This window comes from Caretta caretta, chromosome 4 (assembly GCF_965140235.1).
Source record: "Caretta caretta isolate rCarCar2 chromosome 4, rCarCar1.hap1, whole genome shotgun sequence".
Taxonomy (NCBI): domain Eukaryota; kingdom Metazoa; phylum Chordata; order Testudines; family Cheloniidae; genus Caretta; species Caretta caretta.
The window spans coordinates 130,150,084-130,171,803 of NC_134209.1; the positions used below are offsets into that span (position 1 = coordinate 130,150,084).

Sequence of the window (21,720 nt, forward strand, 5' to 3'; positions counted from 1 at the left end):
ATTGGTTTAAGAACTCCAACTCATTTCTAATAAGAAACAAAAGCACCTCCTTCAGGCATTAATAGGTTTGGATTCCAAATTCTAGGTGAAAATTCTATATCCCATAATCTGAGAGAGATAGGATATAGTAGATTTCCTAGTACCTAGGCTGAGAGAGCTCAGAGTCAGGGATCTTTAAGGTGTATCTGTTTTCTCTGGCACTTGACTCTCATGACTAGTTTGTTTTTTGTCATGTAGGCACAATGGTATCTTTTTTTTAATTGCCAATTATGATTCATCTTGTATCTTATTTCTTTTTCTGCAGGATTTACAGATTATCAGTACAGATGAAAACCAAGTATTTGTGGCTGTTCAAGAATGGTACCAGACAGACACGTATAACCTGTACCAGTCTGACCCACAGGGTGTATACTACTCCATTTTACTAGAGAACGTCAGGAGCACTAAGCAGCCAGAGGAGAACGTCCTGATAGATATTCTGGAGGTAGGGTGCTGTGCAAATATTAGAACTTTGTTGCTTTCTGTCTCTTCCCTGGTCTCTCCTACTTTATGTTGTCAGCAACTCTAATTATGAATGTAATTAATTTTATAGTGATAACATTCTCCCCAATTTTCTAGAGTGATGAGAAGGGAGTATTGTATTACTCTAATTCTCCCTCTCTATCCTCTTCCTCCTAAAGTGTTGGTCGTTTTATAAAGACACGGTTTCCACGGATGTGCAGGAACAAGTTTAGTATTTTTCACTCTCTTCAAATATTGGGTCTGGTGTTAATTCAAGTACTGAAGAGTCAAGCAGTAAGATTCAGTTAGCACTAGTTTATTGTGGAAGGAGGAATATAAACAGCTATGAAACTGTCTTATGTAACAAAATTTAGCTTCTAGGCAATACAACAATACTCTTTTTGGCCTTACATTTGTTTTACAGTTTGTCAGCATTTCAGATGCTGGCTGCTTTGTCTGAGAAACCAATGAATGTAATTATCAGATACTATGTAAGTCCATTCATTGAATTTTGCTTACATACTTTTTTTTTTTTTAACCAGCAAGCCTTTTAGCCAATAGGGTCTCAGACCAATAGCAATTGTACGAGCCTAGTACTGGGTCTTTAACATGTTGACCTCGACAAATGAAGAGCCAACAACATTAGATTTGAGTCAGACCACAAATCCTCTTGCTTTCTGTAGGTATTTTTTCCCTAGAGGCACTGCTGTGAGAGGAGCCATCTTTGCAAATACTCAACTCTGTATTTTAAACCTGCAGCAGTTGGCTAAAGAAAAAAGGAAAAATAGCAGTTTAGGGAAAAATTGCCATCAGTTCTCTTGTTCAGAAAGATGGTAATGACAACACTTGAATTTAATAGTCTGCTTCCTCTGGAGCTTTAAAAAATATTCTTACTAAATGCACAAGACTTCTTTGCAAAGGATTCGCAATACTCCTTAGCCTGGCAAGTAGGGTTAGGAAGGAGTTAAATGATTCTCTCTAGTATTGTAATTGGAGGGGGGAAATGATGGCTTGCTCCAAATTTTTCTAATCTCCTCCACCTTTATATAACTCCCTCTTTTTCAATAGACTGCAGTGGGACAAGGAGGTGTGACATAATTACCGCCCTCCCAATTCAAGCACTGATGACTGTAGGGGGGTTCTGCAGGGAACAGAGGGTATGGAAAAAGGCCACCTTCTTCCTCTTGTGTAATCCCATGTGCTGATTTTAATGACAAAATATGTTTTTGCTGCTTTTTTGCTCCTGTTAGCTAGGCAGAGCCGGCACAGCTAAGAGGAAAGAAGCTGGGTTCTCGTCTCCTCCGGCATCTTCTAGAGCAGGGGTTCTCAACTGGAGGCCACAAAAAGGTGTTAAGGGGTCACAACCACTCTGCTGTTCCCTTATTACTAAGGAATTGCCAGTATAGAAAAGATTTGGGGCTACTGATCTTGAGTATTGTTTACTAAAGTCCGTTCAGTTTCACCTGTGCAAGCCCACTGAGGTTCAGGAGTTGCAAAAGTGTCCCTGGGGCAATATCTCTATTATTGGTGGTGCACAAAAAGAAGAGATCCTAGATTATTTGCAAATTCCAGATTTAGTCTGTAGAGCTGGCTTTAAAAATTACTTATAATGGAGCATATTTAATAAGGAATGATTGAGACACAATAAACATGGAACCTTACAATGCCATTCTTACGTAGTCAATTTTCAGAAAAGAGCTGCACTGTACATGGACAAATTTCTCTGCCTACATGTAGAAAGTTTAAAACTTGCAGATCATTTCTGCAATATGGTGAAATACAATTAGTGTTTGTTTTCTCTACTAGAATGTGATGAGCAATAATATCTACAAGGGTTTTTTTGTGTTGACTTAGTTACACTGTGCAAAGTAGTTAATAAAAATAAGGCTTTAGGGATTGCTCGGCAGTTGTGATTTTGAGTTTTTTTCTGACTTGGGATATCTTGCAGAGTGTTTCAATAGAAGTGTCTTGGAAAAAAAATCTTCAACTCGAAACACAGACAACCCTCAATGGATTAAGAATTTCTCTTTCAACTAATGTATAATTCTGCTTGAAATTTGCACAGTTTGTCTTGATTATCTTCCACTGGCCTCATTTCATCCTTTACATGTGCATCTGCTTTATAGTCTTTTAGAGATTTTCCCCTGTCTGCATTCATTTTCCTTTATATCCTTTATCTCTTTTGTACAGTACATCTTTTCTTCTCTTGTTGCATATGTGCGCAGGGACTAACCTCTAAAATATATGTTGAAAAGAAAGAAAGAAGCAGTGAGCATCAATTCAAAGTCAGTATGGTCTTGAAATACTGTACCAAATGCTGTCAAAGTGAACCAGCCACAAGCTTAGCATAGAGATCACTGCAAAACAAGCATGTTGATATCATGTTTCATGAAAAGAGTGGGAATACTCATAAGTAAAGGTCACAGCATTGGACACTTGATTTACAGCATACTCCTATTGTGCAAGCAATTGCTTATTTAATACCCCAAACTGCAGGCCTTACTCATACATTTATTCCCCAATCATGAGACTTGGCCCCATTGATTTCAGCTGAGTGTTTGTAATATTTGCACAATTGTCCATCAGGTGGTAACTACACACACTGTATGTTGCAAATGCTGAGGCACCCTCTGTATGCTCCCCCTTCATAGTAAAATGGCACAGAAAAGTTCTGCAATAGTTACTACAGAACAGATCTATGGTAGTTAGTACGTATCATACGGTCTAGCCATAAGAAGAGAATGACTGCCGAACAATAGGAGCTGTTGGCTGCTGAGTGCTGTTGAAAATGTGCTGCTTCACCTAGATGCCTGAACAGGAGCTGAACTCTCTTGAAAACATGGTCATTTATTTAGGTTCCTCTATGGGAGCTGCTAGGCCCTGAGAGCTTGAAAATCAGGCCTCATATGACTCCCATCACCAAACTATCTGAGCACTTCACAATCTTTTTATGTATTTATCCTCACAACATCCTTGCTAGGAGAGGAAGGACAAATATCCCCATTTTACAGATGTGGAACTGAGACACAGAGAGAGAGAGCCTAAGTGACTGGCCCCTAGCAGGTCTGTAGCAAAGCAGGGCATTGAACCCACATCTCTCAATTCTCATGCTAACACTTTAGCCGCTGGGTGATCTTTCCTGTCTGTGGGCTTTGGATCAATCCTGGGTAGTCTATCACCATGCAAATTATCAGTAATAAAATAATAATTAGTATCAAATCTATACCATGTTAACAGGTCTGCTGTCCCATAAGTCTGCAGGCAGAGCTCTCATTAATGTTAATATCAGAGGGAGTTTGGAATGAGGGCAAATATACTCTTAAATATTACAGATTGAGAGGGATGAAAGAGTATGCAGAATAACAATCTCAGTGAAAACTAGCCATTCCTGATTATACCAAGAGCTGATGACACTTATTCAAGTACAAAGCTGTAATAAATCCTCAGGTTATGTTAAGCATCCACATGTCTGCTGGAGAGAGGGAGAGAACATTTGGGCCTGAATACAGGAAATGGCATTTAATCTGGCAAAGTGTTTTTCTTCTTGATGAAAACTTTAAAGAATGTGATCCCAAAATCACAGGGCAAGCTCTCAGTTTTAAAAGTCTCTCTTGCCACACACAGGAACTCTCCTTGCATCGCTTCTTCTTCTTCCTTTAGCACATCTGTGTCCCTCCATACACCCTACTCCCCAAAAAGTAACATTCTGGTCCTGTTGTACTTCCATTAGATTCTGGGCCAGGTTCCTCTGAGCAGGTTCTGAGAGCATAGATACCAGAAGGGATCATTATGATCATCTGGTCTGACCTCCTATATACCACAGGTCATAGAACTTCCCCAAAATAAGTCCTAGAGCAGATCTTTTAGAGAAACATCCAGTCTTGATTTTAAAATTGTCAGTGACGGAGAATCCCAACCCTTGATAAATTGTTTCAGAAGCTAATTATTCTCACTTTAAAATGTGCACTTTATTTCCAGTCTGAGTTTGTCTACGTGTTATACTTTTCTCTGCTACACTGAAATGCTCATTATTAAATATTTATTCCCCACATGGGTACGTAATCAAGTCACCCCTTAATCTTCTCTTTGTTAAGATAAATAGATTGAGCTCTTTGAGTTTACTCCTGTAAGGCATGTTTTCTAATACTTTAATTATGCTCATGGCTCTTCTCTGAACCTCTCCAATTATCAACATTTTTCTTGCGTAGCTGACACAAGAAAGGGACACACTATTCCAGCAGCCATCACAGTGCCAAATATACAGGAAAAATAACCTCTCTACTCCTACTCAAGATTCTCTTGCTCATGCATCCCAGGATGGCATTAGCTCTTTTTGGTCATGGTGTCAGACCGGGAGCATCTATTCAGCTGATTATTCACTACAACCCTCATATCTTTTTCAGAGTTGCTGCTGCCCAGGATAGAATTCCCCATGGCATACTTTCCTTTTTCCTAGATGTATACGTTTACATTTAGTCGTATTAACATATGTATTGTTTGCTTCCGCCCAGTGATCCAAATCACTCTGATTCAGTAACCGCTCGTCTTCATTATTTACCACTCCCCCAATTTTTGTGTCAGCTGCAAACTTTATCAGTAATGTTTTTATGTTTTCTTCCAGATCATTGATAAAATTGTTAAATAGCATAGGGCCAAGAATTGACTCCTGCCAGACCCTATTGAAAACACACCCACTCTATCATGATTCCATGTTTACAATTACATTTCATATAATCTTATTTTATATCGTTCTAGATTTTTTTATCAAAATATTGTGCAGTACCAAGTCAAATGCCTTACAGAAATCTAAGTACCAGTATATTATGTCAACACATTACCATTATCAACTAAACTTGTAATCTCCTAAAAAAAAGTATCAAGTTAGTTTGAGAGGCTCTGTTTTCCATAAATCCATGTTGTTGCATTAATTACAATACCCTTCTTTAATTCTTTATTAATCAAATCTCTTATCAGCCCCTCCATTTTCTTACCTGGGATCAGTGTCAAGCTAACAGACCTGTAATGACCTGTGCCATCCCATTTACCCTTTTTAAAAATTGGCACAACATTAGCTTTCTTCCAGTCTTCTGGAAGTTCTCCAGTACTGCAAGACTTACTTAAAATCAACATTAATAGTCCAGCAAGCTCATTAGCTAGCTCTTTTAAAACTCTTGAATGTAAGTTATCCAGACCTGCTGATTGAAAAATGTCTGATTTTAGTAGCTGCTGTTTAACATCCTCCTGAGATACTAGTGGAGGGTTGTCAACATCACATGATGAGACCATATCATCTGTTTTCCTCCAAATACAGAACAGAAATATTTATTGAATACTTCTGCCTTTTTTGCATTATTATTGATAATTCTATCATTTCCACCAGTACCATAGTTAAGATTTGTTTTGTTCCTAATACATTTAAAAACTCCTTATTTTCCTTAATTCTGCTGGCCATAGATTTCTCCTTGTGTCCGTAGGCTTCCCCTAGCAATTTTCTGCAATTCCTAACTTCTGATTTATATTCATTACTATCAACTTTCCCTTTCTTTTGTTAAATATTGTTTTTTTGTTTTGTTTTGTTTTAAACTGCCTTTGCTTCCCTGCTAAATCAATTTGGGTTTTTTAACCAGTATGGCCTTCTTTCCTGATTGTGGGATTGTGTCAGAAATCAATGGTTCAGGAGCCAGATTAGTGATCAGCATTACCCAAAAGAGCCACAGTAGTTTGCTGCACATTGATCTCTTTCTTTCTTTTCCTTTTACTATGAATTTTTATTGGAAAAGTTTTCATTGACATTTTAAAAGAACAAAAGACAAATATAAAATCCAAGAAATTAAATGAACATAGCTCTGTTCATCTAGCTTGCCCCCATAGTCTTTAATTATGGTACCCAATCACCCTCACTTCCTATTGAAGGATGGAGCGCATAATAACTAAACTAAACAAATGTCTAGGGTCAGCCCTGAGCTGGAGTAAAATAGCATAGCTGTATTTATTTGGCTGGCTTTTAGTCATATCCCATCAACTCCACACAGGGGGACATTAAGGACTACCACAGTTTCACATGCACTGACCTCTGAGAATCATGGTTGCTCTATGTGTAGCTGAAATGGACATGAATGTTCTTCTCCCTTCTTAAGCTCCATATATTTATTACGTTTGTAATGTATTTGCTATTTAACTTGCACAGAATTTTTTTGGAGTGTTTTGGTTATTCAATAACATTTTATTGTCTGGAAAATAATTCATCTTCATTAGTTCCCAATATATCCTGCAGAATGCCTAGCAGTACTGAAAGCACCCACTTACTTCTTGTTGTACAGTGTGGCATATCTCATAGAATCAGTGACAAACACAGTGTAATAATCATAAATGTACACCAAGCACAACACAATTCCTAACAGGCCCCAAAATAGCAGAACGAGGTTGAGCACAGTATACCACAGTGCTTTACTGTGGCTCATTGTCCAAGTGCCCTTTCAAAGCCTTCTTGAGCTGTACAGTCTGTGTTGAGCTCTTCAAATAGCCTTTGGTAGTGGCTGTTCAAACTCAGCAGACAGCTGCTCCACCTCTGCGCTCAACCCCCACAGCAACTTTCCCCCCCTTGCTTCACAAATATTATGCAGGACACAACCGATGGCTATAGCCATTGGGATGTTTTTTTCACGCAGGTCCAATCTAGTGAGTAGACAATGTCAGCATCCCTTCAGTCTGCCAACAGCACATTCAGCTGCTTTTATGCACCTGCTGAATTTGTAATTGAATATTTTCTTGATGGTGTTGAGGTGACCAGTGTATGGCTTCGTGAGCCAGGGGAGCAAGGGGTAGGCTGGATCCCCCAGGACCACTATTGGCATTTCCACATCATCAGTGGTAATCTGCTGATCAGGAAAGAAGGTCCCTATTTGTAGCTTTCTGAACAGTCCTGTGTTCTTAAAGATGTGCGTGTCATGCACCTTCCCTGACCAGCCAACGCTGATGTCGGTGAAGCATCCCCAGTGTTCCACAAACACTTGCAAAACCATAGAAAAGTAGACTTTTCTGTTGATGTACTCTGTGGCAAGTTGGTTTTTGGGGATATGCATGCCATCTATTGCCCCACCACATTTCAAGAATCCCATAGCTGCAAATCCCTCTACTATCTCCTGCACATTCCTGAGAGTCTCAGTCTCACGTAGCAGGAGACAATTAATGGCCCTGCACACCTGCATGAAAACAGCCTCCACAGTGGATTTTACAATTCCAAAATGTTATCCCACTGATCAGTAAGCAATCTGGTGTTGCAAGCTTCCACAGTGCAATTGCCACTTGTTTCTGTGCTGTCAGTGCAGCTGTGATTCTGGGCTCTGGCACTGAAGGGCTGGGACAAGCTTGGTATACAAATCCAAGAGTGTGGCCTTGCACATCTGAAAGTTCTGCAGCCACTGCTTGCCATCCCAAGACTGCATTGCAATGCGATCCCATCACTCAGTGCTCATTCCTCAGGGCCAGAAGTGAGGCTCCACCATCTGCAGCTGCTCTGTGAATACCACCAACAAACTTGAATTGGTTCTTGCTATGTCCTGCAGCAGTCTGTCCTCCACAAAATCATCACAGTTCTTGCTGAATCAGTTCTTCTTGTGGCTCTGCAAATACCAGAGGATCATGCATCCTGTGCTTGCAATGCTCATGACAGTAGTACAGAGCTGTGCAGGCTCTATGCTTCTGTCGGAGATGGCAGACAGCGCGGAGGGCAGTGCAGGTTTGTGAAATTTTGGGAAAATTATGGGAGATAGATGACATTATTGGATGGACAAAGTTGCATGCTGGGAAGTTGACCCCTTGCTCTCAGTCACCCCTGCGTGATTTGTTCTGCCCCACCATGGATTGCCAAAACTTCCCAAAAGAGAGTGCACTGGATGGTGCTGAGTTGCACATTGGGATACTCGCCCATAGTGCACTGCAGTGTGCATTGACACAACCACTGCTGGTGAGTATGCACAGTGACGACTCAAGGAGCCACGTGTGCCAGCAATATAGTAACTGTGGCAGCTTCATGCCAACGTAACTTGCATTGGCAAGAGTTTGTAGTATAGACATGCCCTTAATGTCTTGAAATATGTTCAGAAACCAAAAGCACCAAGTGTTGCAGTTTTTTTAAATGTCCACTCTCTTCCCTTTTTAAGAGTAAGTAAGTATCTGGAATATTGAGTTTGTAAGGAACTTCTAAACCAGGAATGATCTATGCTGAAGAAGTGTTTGCAGGCTGGTCATTAACCCTCTTAATTTTATGCTCCAGGTCAGAGGCGTTAAAGGAGTCTTTTTGGCCAATCAAAAAATCGATGGGAAAGTTACAACTCTAATAACCTACAACAAAGGCCGTGACTGGGACTATCTGACCCCTCCAATCTCTGATATGAATGGTAAACCAACTAACTGCAAACCTGTAAGTGGTTCCTTTTAATGACTCCTATGTTTTGTCCAGTGTGCACAAGAACTATTCATAGAATATGCTGATATATAAATAAGTGAACAGTAGTTAAATCATCTCAAGCACCTAGTACCAAGCTATATTCTCCTCTAATTTACACTGGATGTAGATGTATGTATTCTCTATAATCGTGCACCTTCACAAGTTATTGGGCCAAATTAATCTCTGTTTGTTCCATCTGCAGCATCGCACCTTCTTATGTTAGGGCTTAATTTGACTTGTATGGGACAAGTGTGCTCTAATTTGCCTACCATGCATCCTGATCCAAGGCAATCAGTCATTTATTATTAATTATTTTACACAGCAAGGAGCTTGTCTGGGAATAAGAGCACTTCATCAATAGGATTAAAAATATGAATACCTTTTATTTCTGTTTTTGCATTGTATTATTTTATCTTAAAATACAATTACCCTATTATGGGTGAGGGGGGAGTTACACAGTTGCCTGGAAATGTAAATCAAATAGCTGTCAAAACCCCTTTTCTTTTTGTGAATGGACGTTATTACAGTTTACGTGTCACAGCTACCCACAACATTTTGGATTTTTTGTTGAGACAGCACTGTCAAGCAGATCCCCTGTGTCTTTCTCCCAGGCTCTCTGCTCCACTGGACTCTTAGATCTCTGCATTGGGGGCAAAATATACGTCTGTAGTCAGGGGGACAGACTAATGTTTATCCCTCTCTGCATAGTAGGAATAAAAGACTGAGACTGAGGGAGATGTTGACTCACTTCAGAAGACTGAACTACAGCAATACATGGTTCATGCTACAGGGCTTGATCCAAAGCCCACTGAAATCAGTGGAAGACTCCCATTGACTTCAATGGGCTTTGAATCAGGGTCTCAGTCCTCACTTAGGGTGTGATCTTGCTCCCATTAACTTTAGTGGGAGGACTATTGAGCTCCATGTACTACTGTGGAAAGAGCAGAAAGCAGTAAGTTAATTAACCAGAGATACGATCAAGCTCACTCCAAAAACATCATTTAAAAATATTTTTCATATAATGATTTTCTTTCATGACAGAAGATGTTTCACTAGAAATAGTTGTTTTTAATCTAATTCTCTTTTAGCTGATAAATGCATAAAGGCAGACCAGGTATGATGATAACCAACAACAACAAATAAATCTTTGGTGCGTTTTATTGCTTCTTCAAAAGATCCAAGCAGTCACTCTGTCACAAAGTTATTTTGTGCTATAATTTCACACTGTCTCTGTCTGAATTGCAGACCTTGTTTTAAGGCCACAGAAATATACAGAGCCAGGGTAATTGGTTCCCACTAGATACATCACACTAATATTTTATTCTGGACCTTGCCTTGTGAAATTCAGTCACTTCCCCGTTTTTGTAAGGCAGTTCTCACTGCATGCTAGTTTCTGATTGTGCATTAATTACCAAAGTAGCAGAACTGCTGTTAACAGCTTGTAAAATACTGTGTTCTTCCTCTTATCCTTAAAGCCTGATTGCCATCTTCATCTCCATCTCCGCTGGGCAGACAATCCATATGTGTCAGGAACAGTCCATACCAAGGACACTGCACCTGGGCTCATAATGGGCGCAGGTAAATGCACAAAATTGCTTTTTTTCCCCAAAACGTTGTTTCTTGTGAATCACATTTAGTCTCATGAAGAATAATATATTGACTGTATTATAAACATTGCCCTAGTGCGCTTGCGACTGAATACCACTGATTTTAGGGAATTTGACTGGTCAAATGTGATTGGTCAAATTGTTGAAATGGAGGTTATCAACCTTTCTGCTGGGTAGCCTGCAGGGATTGGAAAGAATTATTTATCCCAAGATGTCACAAGTGGACAGGTGCATTGTGTGTATCTAACTATCTATCCGTCATTTATGGTCCCCATTACCATAGTGTCTGAGTCCCTCACAATCTTTATTCTAGCAGCCCTGTATTTATTCTAACAGCTCTGTGAAGTAGGGAAGTGCTATCATCCCTATTTTCCATGCAGGGGAGTGAGGCACAGAGAGTCTAAGTGACTTGCCCAAGGTCACACAGGAAGTCTATGCTGGAGCAGGGAATTGACTCTAGGTCTTCCAAGTCTTTGGCAATTGTCCTAACCACTGGTCTAGCCTACTCTCTTCATATTTATATAGTGAAATGTTTCATCTTGTTTTGCAGGATCGTGTACTAGCCACTGAGACCATTGTTGTAATCTAGTATGGCAAATCTTTTTTTTTCTTTACACTTAATGCACATATAATTATCTTACAGTATTTATTAACTTCTTTATCCATGACAAGGCAGGTATGAGAGATAAGGTGAAAGTAGCTATTGCAGCAGCGTGTTGGAGTCAGGTTTGGATTCTCTGTCATGCCACGTGTACTCGTATTGCATCAGAGCAGTGGTCTCCAAACTTTTTACCTTGTGACCCACCTTACCCCTGTCTGCACCCTTCCCACGGAGCCGGAAGTGGGGCCATAGGTCTTGGAGGGGGCCGATGCTGGGGCCACAGCTTGGGGTAGGAGCATGCAGCTGCAGCCGGGGGCGGGGCACCAGGCATGAGGCAGGCAACCAGGGCCCGGACCAAGTGTGGAGCTGGGCACCATTCCCTCCCTGGCCCCTTTGGGGGCTGGTCCAGGCCCCAGCTGCGCCCCCTGAATGTTACTCCACATCCCCTTAGGGGGGCGCTCCCCACAGATTGAAGACCTCTGCATTAGAGAGAAGTGACTAACTACCTGTAACATATAAAATCCCCATAGATATGCTGGCCAGTCAATATAAAAAATGTCCATATAAATCTGCTTTGTTTTTTTACCTTTGTCACTCAACAATTCAGTTCCTCTGAATATCATGTTTCTTCTTCTTCAAGTTATTGAGACATCAGGTTTGAGCTACAACATCAGCTTATCAGTTTATTTAGGTTTTATTTTCTTATTTTTGTGTCTCACGTTACATTTAAATTAAACACACACGTGCGCACACACACAGCTGCTCTGTTTGGAAAAAATATATTTTCTCATCGTTATTGGGTGTTCTGTCTCAGTTTATACCAGTGGAAGGTTTGACACCATCAGTTTCTTTGATAAACTCTGGCAGATGGCATACACCTTCCAAAAACAAAATGCAATTGCTAATTATTGTTTAAATTGTCCTGTGGCTACTGAGGTGAAAACCGTGGTGAAATCCTACCCCACTGAAGTCAATTGGAGTTTTTCCATTGACTTATGAAGCCAAGATTTCACCCAATGTCTTTAAACTTCACTTTTCTATAAAATATCCAAATTAGGTTTTTTTAAGTTACATGCATGTATCTTGGCATTTTTTAAAAGAAAAACAACTTCCTTTGTGGGCAGACATTATAGAAAAGTATCATAAATCTATTCTATTGTATTCTGTTCTTTTATATGTATGATGCCCTCATCACCGTAGTATCTGAGCACCTTCCAGCAGTGCATGAAGCAGTGTGACCAATATTGGTTATATGTGGTTCATTTTTTCTCTCAGCCTCTCCCTCTCTGTGTGCACTGTTGTGTTTGGATTTGGTAGGGTTGTTTTTGTTTATTTTTAAAAGGTGGGTTTATATAAGGAAAGGCTAAAGAAGTGTGCCTTGCCCTTACAGTAGAAGGTGGTGAGGCTAGTCTGAGAGCAGCCCCTGAGAAAGCTCTGTCTCCTGCAGGGATGAGCTGTATTCTTGTGTTAAAAAGTTCTCTTGTGCCTGAGGAGTACAGTTGTCAATCACAGTCCTCATCAAGGCATTTTAGGCAATCTTTTAGATCTCCTGGGCTCAAGCCTGTGAGAACTTTGAAGATATGGACCAAGACCGTGAACTAGACTTGATTGAGTCTAGTTCAAATTAAAATGCTTTCCAAACTACGGGGCTATCCCTAATAACCCTTACCCATGGGAGTAGTCCTTACTCCAAGGAGTAGTCCCACCGAAGTCTGTAGGGCTATTCTTGTGAATAAGGACTTTTCCATGGTTAGCAGTTTGGAAGAGTTGGCTCTAAGTGCACACAGGAGTCAATCCGCAGCTGAAATACAGCTGTCTGTGGCAGCACAAGGGAGCAACCAGGTACACAGCTGGCAGACATCTCTCTACAAAACAACATGTGGTGGGAGAGGAGGAAAGTTTGGCCAAGAACACTGGGGCAGACCTATATGCTGACAGAATATGCCATGGAATCATTGATGTCCAAGTCAACCAGGGAGAAAATCTTGGCTTTTGAGGCCTCTTCTGAAAGCCCCCTTACCCAGCAAACTACTTGCACCAGGAAAGAGGAAAGGCCAAGTCAAATAACATGTATTACCTTGGTGTCGAGTCTTTCAAACCTGGTGCACGTAAGTGATGAAATGAGAGGTGTTCAGTCTTATCTGTCAAACTTGGTACAATAAACACACACTTCTCACCAGACATTCTTTACACCCAGAGACAGCCTATATTTCCTTTGGGGCCTGGTCAGAATTGATGAACATATGCAAATCAGTAGGGGTAGTGAGTGTTTCAGCATGTATGAGAATCAGTGCCTTTGGGCCACATCATGCTCTGAATGAAATAAATGGGAATTTTACCATTATATTCAATAAGAGAAGGAGTAGAATGTTGGTGTGCAAATCACAGGGCTCAGGATATTAAACTGTACATTTATTTTAATTTCAAATAATTATAATTAAATAGAGAACAGCATTAATACCTAGAATGCTTGGGACAGAGACATTAATAGGATGTTAACATTGCATCTTTTAAGCCCCAGCATTTGTAATTTACAGAATGAAAATTCTACTTTATTAAAATTTCATAAATAGTTCTGAGAAATAAATATTGTTAGTATTTAAATGTATGTAAATTGTGCAGACACAATATTAAATTTAATAGCGGCACATTAAAACATTATTTTAAATAACTAGTCTTCTCCCTTTAAGGAATGTAATAGGATTTTACATTTACATTTGATTTTACTGCATTTTAATCTCAGCAAAAGCTTCTATGGTATAAGCTATTCAACATGGGCCAATTGATGTGTAAATTTTTACGTTCAGCCTCAAACCTGTAAAGGATTCTTCTGTGAAAAATGCTAAGAGAAGAGTAAATTTTCAGATTCCAGTTTACTGACTTTCTGTTCTTAGCCTCTTTTCCAGTTAATAAATCAAGCAAATAGTACATATTGCACTCTTGAACAAATTGCAGAGGTTAATTAAAATATATATTGAGTACTTCAGCTGCTGTACAGAATGGTTAAATTACTCTTTGTCACCTCTGGCCCAGATCATAGAATCATAGAATCATAGAATATCAGGGTTGGAAGGGACCCCAGAAGGTCATCTAGTCCAACCCCCTGCTCGAAGCAGGACCAATTCCCAGTTAAATCATCCCAGCCAGGGCTTTGTCAAGCCTGACCTTAAAAACCTCTAAGGAAGGAGATTCTACCACCTCCCTAGGTAACGCATTCCAGTGTTTCACCACCCTCTTAGTGAAAAAGTTTTTCCTAATATCCAATCTAAACCTCCCCCACTGCAACTTGAGACCATTACTCCTCGTTCTGTCATCTGCTACCATTGAGAACAGTCTAGAGCCATCCTCTTTGGAACCCCCTTTCAGGAAGTTGAAAGCAGCTATCAAATCCCCCCTCATTCTTCTCTTCTGCAGGCTAAACAATCCCAGCTCCCTCAGCCTCTCCTCATAACTCATGTGTTCCAGACCCCTAATCACTTTTGTTGCCCTTCGCTGGACTCTCTCCAATTTATCCACATCCTTCTTGAAGTGTGGGGCCCAAAACTGGACACAGTACTCCAGATGAGGCCTCACCAATGTCGAATAGAGGGGAACGATCACGTCCGTCGATCTGCTCGCTATGCCCCTACTTATACATCCCAAAATGCCATTGGCCTTCTTGGCAACAAGGGCACACTGCTGACTCATATCCAGCTTCTCGTCCACTGTCACCCCTAGGTCCTTTTCCGCAGAACTGCTGCCTAGCCATTCGGTCCCTAGTCTGTAGCTGTGCATTGGGTTCTTCCGTCCTAAGTGCAGGACCCTGCACTTATCCTTATTGAACCTCATCAGATTTCTTTTGGCCCAATCCTCCAATTTGTCTAGGTCCTTCTGTATCCTATCCCTCCCCTCCAGTGTATCTACCACTCCTCCCAGTTTAGTATCATCCGCAAATTTGCTGAGAGTGCAATCCACTCCATCCTCCAGATGTGCTGTATATGTTTTATTAAAGTTCATGTCTTCATGCATGGAGATTGTATGTTATGACACCATTGCAGTACAGGAAAAAAGAACAGGCAGATGTTTGACTTTTACTGACACACACAGATTCTGGGGAACCCTCAGGGTTCTCCAGATTTTCTTGCCCCGCACCCTCCCATTATAAAACAATAACTTCAAATTGCCAGACAAACACCACTTGGCTGGGGCAGGGCCATTTGACCAAAAAATAGGTTTGCCTTATTGCTCTATGATGTGACTATTAGTTTTGAAATAAAAAACTATTGGCTGGCTAGCCGTTGCTTGAAACAAATCACATGATTATGTGAGCTAACAATGTGTTAGACATTACAGAAACATCTGGAAGAGGATATGCATGATATTATGCGAAATTTGGGGGGGAACACCCCATATTTGAAGAATTTAAACCTATCCCATTCTGGGTTGCATTTGGGTACCCATTTCTTTGCATTGAAGCATGTCTTCCATAATGTAGACAAGAAAAAGATTTGAAAATTAATTAATTAAATAAATGATTACGTAACACATGATAATGAATGGAAAATGTATTACTGAAAAAAGTTAAAACGGCATGAAAATAAAATAAACAAAAAGGTCACACACTGACTTGGGTCATAGAAGGGGTGTCAACAATGCTCTGAGTAACACTAAGTTTTAAATTGTGTAAGAAGAACAGAAACTAAAATTGAGGGAATTCACTTGAAGTAATTCAAGATAGTGGGCAGGACTATTGGTATACCTTTTTGATTGGCTGAGAAAGATTCCCATGATCTTATAATGACAGGTTTCAGAGTAGCAGCCGTGTTAGTCTGTATCCACAAAAAGAACAGGAGTACTTGTGGCACCTTAAAGACTAACAATTTATTAGAGCACAAGCTTTCATGAGCTACAGCTCACTGTATCAGATGCATAGAATGGAACACATAGTAAGATATATACATACAGATAAGTTGGAAGTTACCATACAAACTGAGAGGCTAATTAGTTAAGATGAGCTATTATCAGCAGAAGAAAAAAACTTTTGTAGCGATAATCAGGATGGCCCATTTAGACAGTTGACAAGAAGGTGTGAGGATACTTAGTTTAAGGAAGGTTTCAGAGTAACAGCCTTTTGTAGTCGTAAACATCCATTTTTTCATGCTTTGTGTGTATAAAAGATCTTCTATACTTTCCACAGTATGCATCCGATGAAGTGAGCTGTAGCTCACGAAAGCTTATGCTCAAATAAATTGGTTAGTCTCTAAGATGCCACAAGTACTCCTTTTCTTTTAGCTTAAGGAAGTAGATTAAATATGTGTAATGACCCAGCCGCTCCCAGTCTCTATTCAAACCCAAGTTAATGATATCTAGTTTGCATATTAATTCAAGCTCAGCAGTTTCTTGTTGGAGTCTCTTTTTGAAGCTTTTCTGTTGCAAAATTGCCACCCTTAAATCTTTTACTGAGTGGCCACAGAGGTTGAAATATTCTCCTGCTGGTTTTTGAATGTTATGATTCCTGATGTCAGATTTGTGTCCATTTATTCTTTTGCATAGAGACTGTCCGGTTTGGCCAATGTACATGGCAGAGGGGCATTGCTGGCACATGATGGCATATATCACATTGGTAGATGTGCAGGTGAACGAGCCCCTGATGGCATGGCTAATGTGATTAGGTCCTGTGATGGTGTCACTTGAATAAATATGTGGACAGAGTTGGCATCGGGCTTTGTTGCAAGGATAGGTTCCTGATTTAGTGGGTTTTTTTGTGTGGTATGTGGTTTCTGGTGAGTATTTGCTTCAGGTTGGGGGGCTGTCTGTAAGCGAGGACTGGCCTGTCACACCAGGGCTGTGGAAGACCAAGTTTGAATTCTTGCTGAGGAGCACGGATTTGATCCCAGGTCTCCCCTTTCCCAGAGAGTGCCCTAATCACCAGGCAATTCTGGCCTGGGTCTCTCGCCATCTCTCCTGTTGATGCTGTGCCACTTTATATAAAATACTTGAATAGCGGGTCTCCTGTGTCCCCAGTGAGTGCACTAACCAATGGCCTAAAAGTTATGACACATTTAGCACTATATCTTTTGGTTATTTTGCAAATCTAGGCCTTAAAAATGCCCAGAAATAAATATTTTTGACCCAAAACAGACTTTTTGATTTGCCAAAATTTTTCACCAATTTTTGGGTTCCGGTCAAGCTGAATTTTTTTTATTTGTTTTTCTTTTTGATAATGGCCACCAAACTGAAAAATGAGTTATTCTCCCAGCTCTACTTATTACCTCATGTAAGGGTAGGTGTTCCAAGCCAGTATAAAGGGCAGTGTGAAAGAAAGCATGGAGATGAGAAAAGGAGACAGACTGGTGACGCTGAGATGCTGGCAGAGTGAAGTGAGTGGGGGCTATGGGAGAAGAGGGAAAATCAGAAGCTATGATACGAAACAGTACCATGAAGCTAGAGCAGGGGTTCTCAACCTTTCTCTTTCTGAACACTCCTTCCCCAAACATGCTATAAAAGCTTCACGTACCACCAGTGCCTCCTCCCCCGAACATGCTATAAAAGCTTCACATACCTCCAGTTTTTCTGCATATAAAAGTCAGGGCTGGCATTAGTGGGTAGCAAGCAAGGCAATTGCCTGTGGCCCCATGCCACAGGGCCCCACATGAAGCTAAGTTGCTCAGGCTTCAGCTTCAGCCCCAGGTGGCGGGGCTTGGCACATGGTGGAGCTGCGGCTTTCTGCCCTGGGCCCCAGCAAGTCTAACACTGGCCTTGCTTGGCAGACCCCCTGAAACCTGCTCATGGCCCCCACGGGGGCCCGGACCCTTGGTTTAGAAATGCTGAGCTAGAGGAGATTTGTGAAGAGCCTTTCAAGATCAGGGCAAAGTTTGAACTTGGTGAAGAAAGCCGAGAGAGAGGTGACTGACCAGTGAGGGAAGATCGTGAACTTCACAGCAGCTACATGGAGCTTCAGAATTTGCTTGGGATTTTTTTTAACAGAACTTTTCAGATTGTAGCTCTTCAATATTTTTTCAGTTGCGTTGCTTTATAATGTCTTTCACTTCATCCTTCTCTCTCATGTGTTGGCTTCTTTTCCTGGGGCTGTTCACAATTTGGCTATTTCTCACTTTCTGTGTCACTTGATTGTACTGGCTGCTATTATGCACATTTTTTGTTGCTTTCTCTTGATTGCTACACTTATTATGCATATGGTTCATTAATGGTTGCACTCAGTTGGAGGCTGGAAGTGTTCAAGACACTTTGACTGCTGGTGAAATCCTTATTGTGTTGCTGTGTCTGATTTTTCACTCTATCTTTGTCTCTATATTTTCAGAGTTTCTTTAATTTGAGGGGTTTGTTTAGTTAGTTTTACCTGATTATATATTGTTGTAAATTGGTTTATATTTTGTAGTGTTGTTAGGCAAACTTCTGACACTGTGTAGCTGTCTGGTCTTGTCTAGCAGGTTTCTTTATGCAGTCGGAGACTTGACTTTAATAACATATATAAAGAGAACATAGTTCCCATGAGAAATGCTGCATTGACAGCAGTGGAAATTTAAGTCACTTATAAATCCACAGAATAGGTGCAGTACACCCAGCAGCAATCATGTTTCCCTGTATGCATCGCCTACATGTCTCTTAACTCTGACCTGGAGAAGACCTAGGGCTTGTCTGTGCTGCCCTGCAGTTTGGACTATGGGGGTGTGAATAGCAGTGGGCACCAAAGTACTGTAACTCCTGCATGTAGATGCTGCAGGTGCAGGCTAAAAGATTCCTAGTTCACATTAACATAGTCCACAGCTGAAAAGGTTCATTCCTTTTCCCAGTGCAATACATCGCCTCTCTGCCAAGCATGTAAGCAAGAGCACCATTGGTGGCCATATTTTTGACAAAAACACATTTCTGCACAACAAAAACCAAACCTACCAACTCATTTCACTCATAGAATCATAGAACCGGAAGGGACCTCGAGAGGTCATCTATTCCAGTCCCCTGCACTCAAGGCAGGACTAAGTATTATCTAGACCATCCCTGACAGGTGTTTTTTCAACCTGCTCTTAAAAATCCCCAGTGATCAAGATTCCACAACCTCCCTAGGCAATTTATTCCAGTGCTTAACCACCCTGACAGTTAGGAAGTTTTTCCTAATGTCCAACCTAAACCGTCCTTGCTGCAATTTAAGCCCATTGCTTCTTGTCCTATCCTCAGAGGTTAAGAAGAACAATTTTTCTCCCTCCTCTTTGTAACAACCTTTTATGTACTTGAAGACTGTTATCATGTCCCCTCTCAGTCTTCTCTTCTCCAGACTAAACAAACCCAATTTTTTCAATCTTCCCTCATAGGTCATGTTTTCTAGACCTTTAATCATTTTTGTTGCTCTTCTCTAGACTTTCTCCAATTTGTCCCCATCTTTCCTGAAATGTGGCACCCAGAACTGGACACACTACTCCAGTTGAGGCCTAATCAGCGCAGAGTAGAGTGGAAGAATTACTTCTCGTGTCTTGCTTACAATACTCCTGCTAATACATCCCATGATCCCAGCTCATATTACTCAACAGCAAATGGATGGTAGTATCTTTCAGTCATCATCAAATCAACTACCTAGTATGAAAGACTTTCTATCCCAGTAACTGCTACTACTGCTGTTTAGTTTTCAGAAGAACTTCCTCTAGCCAAGGCACTTTGCAATTTAAAAAAGTACAGTTACATTGGAGAGAAGTACCAATAAGAGAGAAAAGAGATAAGAATTTTTAGTATTATCAGCATATAAACGATAGCAAAAAGCAAAACTAGCAATGAGTTGTCTACTATAATCTGTGCAAAGGAAGACGAGGAGTGGACCAGGAACGGAACCCTGTGGTATGGAATTAAAATGGAAAGAGAATTTGCCAACCCGTGAGAGCCAAAAGAAATGCTAGGAAAGATAAGACTGGAATCATGAGAGTACAGAGCTTTGTATTCCAAAGAAGCAGGTAGTCAGTAGTAATGAAAGAAGTACAAAGGGCAAGGAGAGTAAGAACATGAGAGGGGAAGAGAAACATGTTTAGCAGAGGAGAGGAAATTAGAAACAGACAGGAAAGCAGTCAGTGGAATAGTTAGAGATATTCTGGCTGTAAAGGAGATCAGATAATGTGGTGTGAAAGAGAGGTTCAAAGTTAGGAGTGAACAAGCATGGTCCATAACTTTAAAGAGAAAAAGAAGATCAGAGATGTTGGTTTAAACCCTGAAGCTGCCCAGGGCTCCCTTTGAACTCACCTGTCTTTCAAATTATTCTCTTTGTTTGCAATTGTTTTTGTGTTCCATGCTCATTGTATTTCCCTTCATTAGCATATTCATGTTTTGCTACTGTCTATTTTCTTTTCTTTGTTTTATATTGGGTGTAACAGACATTACATGATATCCTGTATGCAGTTACCCAGAAGGGACGTGAGAAAGTTTGAGCTTTAATTTGCTAGGATTGTTGCATAGATTTTGTTCATTTTTGTAGGTGTCTTTTAAGTTTGATGTTCCAATATCTTTTTAAAAGAATTCCTGATTATGGGGTTGGTCCTGGAAAGTGCTGAGTCCTCTCACAAGATGCTGAGTCCCACTGAGATCTGTAGGAGCTGAAGATACTCAAAGCAACTCCTCTTTACTTCCTTTTCTCAGTTGACTTTTAGGATTGATAGTGATAGTTTCTTCAATAATTAGAGAGCGGTTCACACCAAAACCTAGATATTAATATACCTGAATTTATGGGGAAATTTGCATCTGAATTCAGATCCCAATTTTGCAGCTCAGACCAATCTCTTTCAAAAGGGTGTTTGCTATGTTGGTCCCAGGATTTTAAAGAGACAAGGTGGATGAAGTAGTATCTTTTATTGGACCAACTTCTGTGGGTGAAAGAGAAGCTTTTGAGCTTCACAGAGCTCTTCAGAAGAAAATGCTTGTCTGTTTCACCCACAGAAGTTGGTCCAATAAAAGATATTACCACATTGTCTCTCAGGAGGAGGAATGTTTAACAATATTTAATTGTGATAGTTTTCTGTGATGCTGGCATCTCAGTGTAAAAGAGAACAAAAGAATCCAATGTTACTATAACCAAAAGATTCGAGCACTGTAATTTTTAAAAGGACAGCAATGTATATAAAATGAACAGTGTTTCCAAAGGGTTCTTAGGCCTTGTCTACACTACACAGTTTTGTTGACAAAAGTCTGCTTTCGTTGACAAAACACTGGAGGTGTACACACACTGAAGTGCTCCTCCCCTAATGTAACTCCCCTACTATGCCAAAATGGGCAGTGCGTGACTCCTCCATTCAGAGAAGCTGCGCACGCTCAGACCGGGGCCCAGCCCCGAGGCCTGCCCCTCTCAGCCTCCACCCCCTGGTCGCACTCGGCCCACTCCTGCCTGCCTCTCGTGCCTCTGCCCCCTCTCCGCTCGCACCTGTTCACCCCCTCCACAGCCCCCCACCTGCTGCTTATGCCTTTTCACCCCCTTCCCTGGCCCCACCCACCCACCGCTCATGCCTCTTCACTTCCTCCCCTGGGCCTCCCCCCTCCCGCCCACTGGCTGGCCAGCTAGCTAGCTGAGCTGGCCGGCTGCTCATCACTTG

At 40.9% G+C, this 21,720-nt stretch overlaps 1 protein-coding gene across 5 annotated transcripts in view; it reads left to right on the forward strand.

The window, feature by feature from the left end:
- The window catches only part of SORCS2 (sortilin related VPS10 domain containing receptor 2), an 843,749-nt gene that overhangs the window by 740,787 nt on the left and 81,242 nt on the right, over positions 1–21,720 (forward strand). For all 5 annotated transcript variants that reach the window (XM_048848940.2, XM_075128050.1, XM_075128051.1 and 2 more), the window contains exons 9-11: positions 305–484; positions 8,777–8,923; positions 10,426–10,528. In XM_048848940.2, the coding sequence (XP_048704897.2) occupies positions 305–484; positions 8,777–8,923; positions 10,426–10,528 (430 nt within the window). The remainder of the gene's footprint in view (positions 1–304; positions 485–8,776; positions 8,924–10,425; positions 10,529–21,720) is intronic.